At 38.2% G+C, this 14708-nt stretch overlaps 1 protein-coding gene across 2 annotated transcripts in view; it reads left to right on the forward strand.

Annotated features, from left to right (window-relative positions):
- The first annotated feature begins 5174 nt into the window (after positions 1-5174).
- Positions 5175-14708, forward strand: part of CHIC1 (cysteine rich hydrophobic domain 1) — a 436141-nt gene continuing 426607 nt past the window's right edge. For both annotated transcript variants that reach the window (XM_082377544.1, XM_082377545.1), the window contains exon 1: positions 5175-5605. In XM_082377544.1, coding sequence (XP_082233670.1) covers positions 5313-5605 — 293 coding nt within the window. In that variant the 5' untranslated portion in view covers positions 5175-5312. The remainder of the gene's footprint in view (positions 5606-14708) is intronic.

A 14708-nucleotide genomic window follows, 5' to 3' on the forward strand; every position in this document is an offset into this window, starting at 1 on the left:
GGAAAACGTAGGCAGAACACTCTATGACATACATCACAGCAAGATTCTTTTTGACCCAGCTCCCAGAGAAATGGAAATAAGAACACAAATAAACAAATGGGACCTAATGAAACTTAAAAGCTTTTGCACAGCAAAGGAAACCATAAACAAGACCAAAAGACAACCATCAGAATGGGAGAAAATATTTGCAAATGAAGCAACTGACAAAGGATTAATCTCCAAGATTTACAAGCAGCTCATGCAGCTCAATAACAAAAAAACGAACAACCCAATCCAAAAATGGGCAGAAGACCTAAATAGACATTTCTCCAAAGAAGATATACAGATGGCCTACAGACACATGAAAGAATGCTCAACATCATTAATCATTAGAGAAATGCAAATCAAAACTACAATGAGATATCATCTCACACCGGTCAGAATGGCCATCATCAAAAAATCTAGAAACAATAAATGCTGGAGAGGGTGTGGAGGAAAGGGAACTCTCTTGCACTGTTGGTGGGAATGTAAATTGATACAGCCACTATGGAGAACAGTATGGAGGTTCCTTAAAAAACTACAAATAGAACTACCATACGACCCAGCAATCCCACTACTGGGCATATACCCTGAGAAAACCATAGTTCAAAAAGAGTCATGTACCAAAATGTTCATTGCAGCTCTATTTACAATAGCCAGGACATGGAAGCAACCTAAATGTCCATCGACAGATGAATGGATAAAGAAGATGTGGCACATATATACAATGGAATATTACTCAGCCATAAAAAGAAATGAAATGGAGGTATTTGTAATGAGGTGGATGGAGTTAGAGTCTGTCATACAGAGTGAAGTAAGTCAGAAAGAGAAAAACAAATACAGTATGCTAACACATATATACGGAATCTAAGGAAAAAAAAAAAAGGCCATGAAGAACCTAGTGGCAAGACGGCAATAAAGACACAGACCTACTAGAGAATGGACTTGAGGATATGGGGAGGGGGTGGGGTGAGATGTGACAGGGTAAGAGAGTGTCATGGACATATATACACTACCAAATGTAAAATAGATAACTAGTGGGAAGCAGCCGCATAGCACAGGGAGATCAGCTCGGTGCTTTGTGACCACCTAGAGGGGTGGGATGGGGAGGGTGGGAGGGAGGGAGATGCAAGAGGGAAGAGAAATGGGAACATATTGTATATGTATAACTGATTCACTTTGTTATAAAGCAGAAGCTAACACACCATTGTAAGGCAATTATACTTCAATAAAGATGTTTTAAAAGAAAAAAAAAAAGGAATGAACCATTGATACACCCAATAACCTAGATGATTCTCGGAAGTATACTGAGTGAAAAAGGCCAATCCCCAAAGGTTACATACTGTATGATACAAGTTACATAATATTCTTGAAATTATAACAATTATAGGTGGTAGACAATTTAATGGTTGTGAGGAGGGGGGTGGTGGTAATGAAAGGATAACAAGAGGGATCCTTGTGGTGATGTAACTCTTCTCTATCTTGACTATGGTGGTTATACGAACCTACATCTGTGATAAAATTGTATAGAACTAAATACACATACACAAATGAGTACATGTATGACTGGAAACCTGAGTAAGATGTGTGGATTGTATCAATGTCAGTTTCATGGTTGTGATAGTGTACTATAGTTATGGAAGATGTTATCATTCAGGGATACTGAGTAAAGGGTTAAATGGGACTTCTCTGTATTATTTTTTACAACTATATATGAATCTCCAATTATCTTAAAATAAAGCTTAATTTTTAAAATGGAGCAAAAGATTTGAATAGACATTTTATCAAAGAAGGTATACAAGCACATGGACAACAAGCACGTGAAAAGATGCTCAACATCATTAGTCATTAGAGAAATGCAAAGTAAAACTACAATGTAATAGCACTTCATACCCACAAGAATAGCTATAATCAAAAAGATAGACAATAACAAATGCTGGAGAGGATGTGGAGAAAATGGACTCCTCATACATTGCTGGTGGGAATGTAAACTGATTGAGCAACTTTGGAAAACAGTTTGGCAGATCTCTTAAATTCAACACAGTCTTACCATATGTCTCAGCAATTCCACTCATAGGTACCTAACCTAGAGAAATTAAAACATATGTTCACACAAGGACTTGTATGTGAATTTTCATAGCAGCATTTTCATATCTAAAAAGTAGAAGCAACCCAAATGTCATCAGTTGGTGAATGGATAAACAAAATGTGATATATCCTTACAATGGCATGCTATTCATCAATTAAAAGGAATGAAGTACTCATACAAGACACAACATGGCTGAACGTCAAAAACATTATGGTAAGCGAAAGAAGCTAGACACAAAAGAGCACATGTTGTACAATCTGATTTATTTGAAATGTCCGGAAAAGAAATCTTAGAGACAGAAAGTAGATTAATTACTTCCTGGGGCTATGGGTAAAGAGTGGTGAATAACTGAAAATGGGACAGTGATTTCTTTTGAATGTGACAGAAATGTTCCAAAATTAGTTTGTGGTGATAGCTGCACAACACTGTAAATTCACTAAAATCACTGAATCATATGTTTAAATAAATAGATATCTAAATAGAGAGAAAGAAAGAAAGAAAGAAAGAAAGAAAGAAAGAAAGAAAGAAAGAAAGAAAGAAAGAAAGGGAAGAAAGGGAAGGAAGGAAGGGAGGAAGGAGGGAGGGAGGGAGGGAGGAAGGAAGCTGTCTTTTAAAAGTTGCAATTCTTTTCAGCTGTTTTAAGGTTGAAATTTCCCCCCCCTCAAATGGTTAAACCTGTGACCTTTTGCCTCATATGGGAGAATTACCTCCATGCCCTGCTTAGCACATCAGACAGAAAGTTACATGGTGTGCTTTCTTCTTCATTCACTCCTAGCTTTAGTATCCTTGATGGTTGCTAAAGTATCATTTAAAAATCATGTTGTCTCTTGTGTTGCTGACAAATTATGTTTTTCTCAGCTTGCCCAATTCCAAATTCTCCTATAGTTCAGCAAAACAAATTACCTTTGTAATCATATATACCTTTTCAGTCCACTGTATATGCAGGAAAACAGATAAGCAGATTTGACTATACTTGTGAGTTTCTCCAAGCATAGCACTTCTCTTAACTGTTTCGTCCTTTTGACATCTAAGTGTCAGGGTCCTCTTTCTATTTTGACTATGGAATTTCACCCTCCCTCTCCTTCCCTCCCATCTCCCACAACCATCATTTCTTCACTTTTACCATAGTTCCAATACCTCATTTACACTTATCACAAGTCCACTCCTTATACTCCTTTCCCTTCAAATATCCCTACCTAGGCTAATCCTGAGTGGTGAACTACCACTTAAGCAGTAATCAGCACAATACTTCCCTCTAGAGATTGACTTAGTGGAACTTTACAGATAATATAAGATGTTTGAAAAATTTTTAGTATTGCCTATGGCTTTTTTGCTTTTTGAAAGAGAAGAACTGGTGCAGAATATTGATTTGATCTTAAGTCTAAGGTATTTTGCTCTGATAAATGACATGACATTATTTATTAATGCCCAAGAAAACAGACATACCAGAAGGCTATTATAAAATACTTTAAGGGTCTATCTTTAATTATAATTTCTGGCTAGTGGATAAAGTTCTCTCTGCTATAAAAAACTAGATTTTGTTGCTCACTGATAGTGCTGCAACTTACTTTTAAAGTTCCTAAATAATCAAGCTTTTGAGTACAACAAAATTGTTTTCCATTTTAATAATGCAAACTCCTTGATAATGATGATGGTTTGATCAGTGCCTTTCACAGAACTAATTTCTTCCTCCCTCATACATCCTAAATGCTTTGTTTTTACTGCTATACTGTTAATATAATGCTCACCCTAAATTCAAGTGTGGCTATATCTGTTTCCTGTCTCACCAACTAACTGGGATGCAGCTATAGTGTAGCAGAAAGAGCAGTGAAGCTAACATTAGAATACCTGGATTACAGTATTTGTTTTATTACTTAGCAGCTGTGTGACTTTATTGTCTTAATGATCCCTGAATTATGGCATGGATTTTTGTGCTGCTGCCAAGTACGAAATAGTTTGAGACATGGATTGGAAACTCAAAATATGTGATCTCTGTAACATTTTAGCGGGTGTGGGGAAGATAGAATATTTGAAATGGAATATCTTGGACAAAAGGTCGCCAGAGACCTTAATAAATTACTTAAACTTCCCGAGACTGCTTTGCCATCTATAAAATAGATAATGATGATGCTTACTTCACAGGATTATTTAAGGGTTAATTGAGATATTGTATGTGAAAGAGTCTAGCCCAGTGTCTGGAAAATGGATGATGTTAATTAATGTTTCCTAGGGTTGGAGTCCTCCCTCCACACCCTCCATTTCCCTCCTCCCGCCTCCCCCCGAAAACTCCAAAATTCAAACATCTTTCAAGATGTCCAAAAGGCACCACTCTACGAAGCGCTTCCAAACAACTTCAGGCAGTATAGCCCGTTGGTTAAGAGTGCTGGGCTTCTGGAATCAGAAAAGACCCCCCAAGTTTAAAACCAGGTCTGCCATTTAGTAACTCCATGACCTTGGGCAAGTTACTTACCTTTCTGCATCTAGGTTTCCCACCGGTAAAATGAGATCATCATGGTACATATCTCATAGGGTTGTGAAGTATTAAATGAGATATGCACATAGAGCACTTAGCACAGTCCCTGACACTTAGTAAGTCCTCCATAAGTATTGCATAGTAGCAGTAATAGAAAGTTTCCTCTTCGGTAAAATGTTAATAAAAATGCCTCCTAGGGTGTGGCAAAGTTCTGCTGCAAAAGTCTTTTAAACTGTAATGCTGAACAAACGTAAGGGATTAGTGTATACCTTAAGATATATGGGGCAAAGTTCTAACCTCACTTTTATAGAATATCCCTTCCCTGCACTGGAGGGAAGGGGGTAATAATACCCATTATTAATTAATAGGAAATAAAACCAGAAGATACGTCCCCGGGAAACAAGCAGCAGAAGCCCAAACAGCAGTATTAGGAGCAGCACCCGCATACCGTACCTCGACAATTCCCAGTAGTTCACCTCTAACGCCCCCCTTCCCTTGGAGCCGCGCAAGCGTACACTGATTTTGTTCCTCTCTCCCTCATGCCCCCGCCTCCAACACCCTCCGCCCCCCCCACCCCCCCACCCCTGTCTACCCCACCACGCAGGCGCATCTCCTTAAATCCTGTCCCTACCCCCCTCCTCTTTCTCTGCATTTCGTTCCCCCTCCTCTTCCAGCACCTCAGCAGGTTCAAACTCTTCTGCGTGAGGGTGGCGGTGATCGAGAGGTCACGTGATGAGCATCCTGCTGCCCAACATGGCGGAGTTCGACACGATCTCGGAACTGGAGGAGGAGGAGGAAGAAGAAGCGGCAACGTCGTCGTCGTCGCCGTCGTCGTCGTCGTCGGTATCGGGGCCCGACGATGACGAGGAAGATGAGGAGGAGGAGGAAGAAGAAGAGGAGGAGGAGGAAGAAGAAGAGGAGCAGGTGGAGGAGACGCCGCCCCCGCCTCGGGTAGTGAGCGAGGAGCATCTGCGGAGATATGCCCCCGACCCTGTATTGGTGCGGGGCGCCGGCCACATCACTGTGTAAGCGAGAGGGAGCCATGGGGTTTGAGAAGGCTGAGATTTGGCGACAGAGGAATAAGGCAATCGAGGGGGCCTGTGGAGTGGGGGAGGGCTGACTGAGGCATATAGTTAGGAAAGGACACCTTGTCTAAATGGAGAAACTGAGGGAGACAGGTGTAAAGGAAGTGAGGAGAAAGCAAATGTGATGCACCAACACCGGGTAAAAAGTGAGTATAGGACAGGGAAGTTAGGGGGTTGGGAGCCAGAGGGATTGGAGTAGGGGTGAGTCTCCTTGCTTCTGTGTATGCTGGCGATGAACAGTCTTTAAACTGCAGGATGTACCAGCGGACTCTTTGCCGCTAAGATTGATGTCTGGTGGAAGACGGTGACAGCTGTAACAAGTGACGAGACCTAGGCTTGGACTCTTCAAAACAGAAACATAATATATTTTGTGAATAACATTATAGAATATCCACCCATCCACGTATTCATCCATCCATTCTTCCTATCTAATCCCTTTGTAAATGAATTCAATAATCCTTTCCGTGTCTTGATCACTCCTCATTCTGACGTTTCTTAAATATCACACAATTAGAGGTTCAGGTTGAGAAGTAGCTGTGAAACGTAGGAAGAGTAATGGATTGAGAGTGAGGGCTCTTGTATGTTAGTCCCAGCCTTGCTTCTTACTGGCCCTGTGACCTTGGTCAGGTTACTTCCCATTTCTGGGCCTTGATTTCTCCATCGGTAAAATGAGGGGTTTGGAGTAGATGGTTTTTAAAGCCTTTCAGCTCTGAGATAATTTAACATACCTGCAGGAGATTTTGTATTCCCAAATATTAAATATGCAAACATTAAATATATATATGGAAATTAGTCCCCTAGGAGCTGAGAATGATTTTTTGAAAACTCATACAGAGTTTTTTTTTAAATTGACATCTTGGATAATATTTGAGAAAATAAAAAGGGGGAGGGACCTCATAGCGTAGTAGTTGGCAAAGCAGAAGAAAAATTTAATGGTTCTCTGGGCTTTGAAGAGTGCTGTCTCGTTTTTATGTGCTTGGACAGTAAATACTTGGAAGTTTGAATATTGTGTCATGTTCATCCTCTTAATTATGCTATCATTTACTGAGTTTTCAAAATAGGACTATTTTTTCTTATCAAGTCATGCTGCCTGTAATTTTGATAATGGCTCACCTACCCCTCTGACTTTCAGTTGAGTTCATATTATCTGAAATCATATATTATGCACCACCTCCCCCCATCATGTTAGCTTTTAATTTTAACATGCTGAGTATTTTAATTGTAATATACTTTTGTGATCTTTGCATGAAAAGTGTTAAGGAAGATTTTGAAATTGTGGAAGAGTGTGGGGAGATTTTTAGACCTGTCTTTTGGTTAGGCAATTTTAACACAATTTCTCTTGGTCCAAGAATTTTGCAGATAGCCTACAATGTTCAGATGCCAGCTTACTGCGCTGTTTTATTTCAAATCCTTTCATCACTAGGGAAACAATTTATTACTCAAATTAATTATGATTCTGGTACCAAAGGTTACTTTCATGCAGATTATTTCATATGATCAAACAGAAAAAGGCTTTTTATTCCAGTCCATAATTTTATATTCCAGCATTCCTCCCCTTCATTTTTTTCTAAAATTCAGAAAACAAAGAACAGGCAAGAAAACAGAATTTAAGTTCCCTAAAACTTATTTGTGGTTCCATTCTACTCCTCACACAACCATGGTGAAGTACTTAACAACCTATTTTCAATTGAAAGCAAAGCACTGACACTTGCCATGCCCAGGCCCTTATGATAGGTGTAATGTCCCTCTCAGCTTAAAAATTCTGGAATAAGGAGTGTGAAATAATGGTGCTCATAGTAACTGCTGGTATTAATTGAAGCCAAAACCTGAAAAGCAGCAAACCAGTACTTGAATTGCTAACCAGTGTACATAATTTGGAAAATTACTTAGTTGTATTGTACACATTCTCTGACCTAGAAAGCATGTTTGATGTTAAATGAGAAACTGGTCTTTCTATGATAGGAAAACCTTCCTTACAACAGGTAAAGTAAGATCCTTAGGAAATAGTTAATCTAATTCTGAGACGTCTAAAATATCAGCCTCTTTAATTTTTTTCTGGCATGGGAGTGTTAGTTGCCCTATCTGAATGAAATATTTCTTATTCTCTCCCATTCTTATTTTTTTCATTCTTCGTACAGTCATCTGTTCTTTAGAGGATGTTGTTTCTTTTCAAAGTTTAAAATTTGAGAACCATCACCTCAAATTCAGTATATCTTAAACCCAATTTATTTTCCCTCCCCAGATTGGCTGTGCATTCCAGTTGCCCCATTTCTGACCCTGATACTGCCATTCCAATCTTCCAGGGTAATATTTCAAGTCCTTGAGTCATTTTTAACTCTTCCTTCTCCTTGAATTGTCCTTTGCCAGTCTGTTCCAGAATTATGTCATCATGCCTTTTAAAAGGTCTATTAGATTATTCATTTTCTCCATTTCTACTGGCACCTCTCTAGTTTGGGTTGCCATCATCTCCTGCTTGAATTGCGGCCACAGTCTGCCACCTCTCCCCACCCCAATCCATCTGCATGCTTGTGCCAAACTAATTTTCGTAAAACACGGTTTAATCATGTCACTTTCCTGCTGAAACACCTGCACTGGGTCTTAATTAGGTTTGAATTCCTGTGCTCTCTTCCTCCACCCTCAGAGATCATGGAGTCCCTCTGCTTGTTCAAAACTCACCCCTCCACTTATGCTTTCCATACCCTTCTCTTCCAGCCTCCTCCCAGGCAGCCCCTCTCTCTATAATATTACCTCACTCAGCCTCTCTACTGGCTCAGCCTGTAAACATATTCAGAGTCTCTCTAATTCTTTAAAATTAAAAGCCTTCCTAGACCTACATTCCCCATTAGCTATTGTCTAATCTCTCTTCCTTCTTTCTCCAAATTTCTTAAGAGTAGCTGCATTCACCATATCTATTTCCTCTTTACCCTTCTGTAATCTGGATTCTGCCACCATGACCACAGACAAACTGGTATCATTAAGATCACCATGACCCTCCTGTTGCTAAATTAGTGGGCATCTTCAATTTCCTATCTTTCTGGTCCTCTCTGCTGCATATAATGACTCCCTCTTTCTCAGAGGCTTTTACTCCAGGGGTCATAAACACACTGGCCTTCAGAGGTGAGACGGGTCAAGAAAATAGTGCAGCATGAGTAATGATGGGGCCTTAGTTGAACTGGAAGGTATATGTTTTGCCTAAAGGTATTCAAATTCTGATTTAAAAAAAAACATTTTGCCAGCCAAACAAATCTAGGAATTCCTTGGCCACTTCACTCTTCCTGGTTCTCCTTATATTTTTCTGGTTATTCCTTAACTGCCTCGTTCATGGGTTTCTCTTCCTTTCTTGCTCCTTGAATACTAGTGATCTCCAGGGTTTTGTTCTCAGCCCACTATTCTCATTCCCTACTCTATCTAGATGGTCTCATCTTGACTCTCATGGTTTCAATTATCTGATGTCTCCCAAATATGTATCAGTATCTCTATACCAGACTCTGCTCTGACTCTTATCTGGACTTCCTCACCTAATGGCTCACTGACATCTTAAATTCAACGTATTCAAAACAAAACTCATCCTCCCCCCATCACATCCCCTCACACCCCCGTCCCAACCCCTCAAAACATTCCTCCTATTTCTGAGTTCTCCAACTCAGTTAAATGTACCTCCTCCTATCCCATTATTCATCAGTGGTTCCTCTTTCCCACTCAATCTTCTCACAGCTAAGCAATCAGTGGGTATTAATAATATATGACCTAAAATGTTCTTCTTTTCCTCCCTACCGCCACTTCCCTGATTCAAGCCCCTTTCACCACCCTACTAGTCATCTTGTCTTCATCCTTGTCACCTCCAAATCTATCCCTCAGCCTGCTGCTCAATGGAGACACCACTTTCTGTTTAAGACTGTGGTTTCCCCTTCATCCATAGGATCAAGTCTAAGCTCTATAACATGGAATATAGAACTGGACCCTGCCTATCTATCAGCCTAATCTCTTGACATTTCCCTTTACTGCTTGTATTTTCTTATTCACAGTATGCTGTTTCTTATCTCTTTGCCTCTGCTCAAGCTGGGGCCTTCATCTAGAATCCCAGTACCCACCACCCTTACCTCATAAGTCACCACCTCCTGCAAGTCTTCTCTGCCCTGAATAAATTGGAAGCAGAAATGGCAGGACAATCACTGGTTACGTCTGAATTCTCAGTGCCTAACACAGTGCCTGCCCTGAAGTAGACACTCAGTAAAAGTGAGTTGAATAAATACTGGTTCACTTTAGTAAAAATATGCCCACCATAACGTGTGCTGTATTATAGGCCCTCAACAAATGATAGTTAGTTGAATCATCCTCTGGAGAGTACTTGTGTTTCTGAGCATAGATACAATAATACTACCAGATTTGGGGTTGGGGGTATGGCATGCCCTTACCTCTGAAAGGTTTGTTGAGCAAGACTTTATGTGTCAGAATACCCCTGTGTACTTATATCATCTTTACACATTGGTTTTCTTGTTACTTATCAAGATATCATTTAATGTCTTATCAATCAATTATAATTTTTTGAGAAGTCGAATGACCTAACCAGAATAATTGTAATTCCAAATCTGAGATGATGATGATCATAAATGGATATTTGGGTATCTTTTTTCAAATTAAAAATTTTAAAAAGTGTCATTAAGGCAGATATATTTGATGTGCTACTCATTGCTGTATATATGCCCAGCACAACGAACAGTAACTGCCATCTTCTATGTGTCAGTATGCCAGTATGATGGGCACTACCATTTAAATATTGTATAACACACCTAAAATATTTTATTAAAAGATACAAGAATGCCTTTAATATATATGTAAATGGCAAAATTAACTCCCACAGATTTGAGGTTTTAGAAACAGAAATAATGAAATGTCTCATGTAAGTATTGTTTCAGAAATACTATACATTTGAGTGATGTAGCTTAGTATCTATCATTTTTCATCTTGATATTTTTAGGATGAATATTTGGATCCACTGTATTGAATTATAAGGAAAATTACATCTCATGAGATTTTTTTTCTTATTTATAGGTATTACCACACTCTTTATATTACTTAAAATATATAGATATTTACCCTTGATAATACAGCTGTATAGAAGTTAGTAGAGATGAGAGGTTACCAATTCTCAGGAATATATAAAATTCTCATTAAAATTAATCTAAAAGAGCTGAAGTGATTATATACAGAATTGAAAAAAGATGGCCAAATTTGCCAAACAGTGCATTTCTGCAGAAAGTTAGAGAGCACTACAAATATTGATACTTCTCTAATCAGTGAATGGAATGCCTTTTCTGTAAACAGCTGTCTTTGAGGAATTACAGTGAAGCACTGTTAATTTGTGTTTGTATAAGGTAAGTATTTTATAAGATTTTAGGCTTTGAGAATACTGAAGCTATGGTGACTTGTCATTTTACAGGGCGGCAAGACATGATTATTTCCATATGGAAGATTAAAGAAGTTTAACTAATTTTTTAAAATCTCTTTTAATTGAAGGGCATAGACTTTCCTTTTTCTTGGTATAGTAAATAGAGATCAGTGCACGTGCTTCAGAATCAGTGTTACTATAAGTGCATAGTTTTCTAGTGAAATGGTTTTTGTTGGCAGAATTTTACTACACTTTGATGTGTTTTCTTAAACAACCTGAACACATAAACTTAAATTTGAGCAAGGTTTTCAAAGGCTGAAGTATAGTCATTTTCAAAAGAATTAAAAACAGTAAGGGGTATAGGGAGGGAGAAAAGAGGGAAGAGCAACTAGAGGACCTATCCTTCTTTACCTCAGTTTCCTTTACTCCAAAGAATTGTCCAAGAAATTAAAATTTGGGGCATTGGAGACACTTAACAAATAAAATACAATCATTAAGAACCACCAGCTGGGTCAGCTTCAAACACATAATAGGCTCTATATTTAATGAAGCCGATAAAATGACAGTGTGAGCAGTTCCCAAGTGCCTTTGTCTAATGCTGAAGAACCCCACATCTTGACTCATGTCTATCACTGATCAGTAATGGGTAGATGAGCTTGTCTAACCTCTGTGGACTCACAGTTCTTAACTTAATGGTTTACTTATGAAACAAAGCTGAGGTGTTCATTTAGCAGGAGCCATTTCAACATTTTCCTAGTAGCTGCTAAGTAAAATGTTGTGCCTAAGATTATTTAAGTACTTGTTTTAGGAGCTGAATATCTAATGGAGAAGTTAAGGAAAGAAATCCCTGGTGGGCAAGAACAGAATTGCTACTACCTTTTAGCCAAAATTATGAGAATATGTTGGGCCTAGTTTGCCTATCTTTATACCTTTTGAAGTAGATAAATGTAGGTCATAATGGAGTGTTTTAAGAAATAAAATGACATTTTCCTTACCATTTCTTTTTTGTTTTTTTAAATTTTTTGTCCACCCTGCATAGCTTGTGGGATCTTAGTTCCCCGGCCAGGGATTGAACTTGGGCCCTTGGCAGTGAGAGCACAGAGTGCTAACCACTGGACTGCCAGGGTATTCCCTCCTTACCATTTCTAATATACTTTTTATATTTTAGAAAATACAGTCCATTTTTATATTAGAGAAGAAAATTTGTAATGTGAATTTAGCAAGCATTTTTTGAGAACCTGAGCACTGGGCTAAGCACTATGAAGAATACAGAAAAAACAAAGTACAGGTCTTGGTTTACAAAGCTAACAGGAAAATCTCCTTTAAGAAATTGGTGTGGATCAGCGAAGAATAAAAGAAAATATTTTATTAAATTTTGAATTGTGTAGTACAGATTAAAGTTGGCTATGAGTGTTCAGAGAAAGGGAAATCCATGAAGGCTTGCAGCAGGGGTTGACTTGAGCCTTGAGGACTGCATTGGATTTAAACTAGGGAGAGGAAGCAAGAGAAACCACATGAGCAAAGACAAGAGCCAACATAGCAGTGGCAATGGAAAGGAAGGAAATGATATGAGAATGATTTCAAAGGAACAAATAACAGGACTTGGGACCACCTGGATATAAGCAAGGTGCAAAAAATAGAAGAGGGAAGGTCCAAAAAATGATACCAGGGTCTAGGTTAAAGAGAGTCAATGTGCCATTGATAGAGATGAGGAATTTGAAAGGGGGGAGCCAGTTTCCAATAAAAGGTAACTTTTAATTTTAGAAGTGTTCACTTGAGGTGTATTATTTTGTAGCAAGATATCCAAATGGAAATTGTTATTTTTGTTGTTGTTGTTTTTTAATTTATTTTATTGAAGTATAGTTATTTACAATGTTGTGTTAATTTCTGCTGTACAGCAAAGTGATTCATTTATATATATGTATACATTCTTTTCCATATTCTTTTCCATTATGGTTTATCACAGGATATTGAATATAATTCCCTGTGCTATACAGTAGGACCTTGTTGTTAATCCATTCTATATATGCTAGTTTACATCTGCTAATCCCAAACTCCCACTCCATCCCTCCCTCACCCACCCTCCCCCTTGGCAGCCACAAGTCTGTTCTCTATGTCTGTGAGTCTGTTTCTGTTTCATAGATAAATTCATTTGTGTCATATTTTAGATTCCACATATAAGTGATATCATATGGCATTTGTCTTTCTCTTTCTGACTTACTTCACTTTGTATAATAATCTCTAGGTCCATCCATGTTGCTGCAAATGGCATTATTTCCAAATGGAAATTTTTAGTATGCAATTAGAGATGAGGGACTAGAGCATGTTGGGAAATATAGAACTAGAGGTATAGATCTGATGGTCATCAGCATAGAAGTGATTGTCAAGGCTATTAAAAATAGATGAACTGTTATAATTCCTTTAGAAAGAGGAGCAGATGACTAAAAGCTAAACTTTGGGAAAAGACAGGAGTGTTAGGAGAGAGTGAATGAATCGGAGAATGTTAAGAAGGAGTGGTGAACAGCATCACAGGCTGCAAAGTCAGGGGGGAAAGTTCTGAGAAGAGGACATTGAATTTGGCAATAAATAAGATGAACTTGTCTTTCTAAATAAATTTACCGAATAAGGGATTATTTTCAGTAAAGTAACGGCATCAAAAGAGAAATTTCAGAAGGTTAGGGACTTCCCTGATGGTCCAGTGGTTAAGACTCCACGCTTCCAACACAGGGCCATGGGTTCAATCCCTGGTGGGGGAACTAAGATCCCACATGCCACACGGCACAGCCAAAAAAAAAAAAAAAAAAAGCCAGCATGTTCATTCAAAAGGTTAAGAAAGGAAGGGATAATATTAAGGAAGTGGAAACAGTGGCAACGAAAGTTCATTTGTCTGGTGATAAATGCAAAGAGAATAGCAAAGCTAAAATTTTTTTAAAAATAGAAATATTCCATGCATTTTGAGGAATACATCTGTCTATATCCTCTATGTATTTGATATGTAGTAAAAGAATGGCAACTGGGAGAAGCTATAATGGCAGCAGTCTCTAATGGAGGTAGGAACATATTATTAACATTGTAGCTAAAAGGCAAAAGGGGACTTCCCTGGTGGTCCAGTGGTTAGGACTCAGTGCTTCCACTGCAGGGGACACGGGTTTGATCCCTGGTCAGGGAACTAAGATCCCACATGCTGCACCGCACGGCCAAAAATAAATAAATTGGATTTTTTTTTTAATTTTAAAAAATAGAAGACAAGCTATAAGAATGGAAATAGAGCTCTGCTTTCAAATGTATCATGTCTACTTTCTATAAATGAAACCTGTATCTATTTCTTTGTTATGCAATAAGAATTAACTGTGGAATAATGAATCCAATTACATCTTCTTGCCTAGTGATAAGGTCACTATTTAGCTAAATATGATTTGAATGAAATATGTTTCTTGCTCTATTAAATATTTGTCATGTTACTGATTGCTTAGTTAGTACATAATTACAAATATATATTTAATACTAGAGTATCAGTTTCTCAAACAGCACATGAAAGTTGCCATAAAAATTTATGTGCAAGAGTACCATTTTATTTTTAAGTTTGGCTATACTCCTCTATGTATAGATTTAAGGGGGATGTTATGAGAATGTTATTATAAAAATGTAATGCTC

This window comes from Balaenoptera borealis (assembly GCF_965194805.1).
Source record: "Balaenoptera borealis genome assembly, chromosome: X".
NCBI lineage: Eukaryota > Metazoa > Chordata > Mammalia > Artiodactyla > Balaenopteridae > Balaenoptera > Balaenoptera borealis.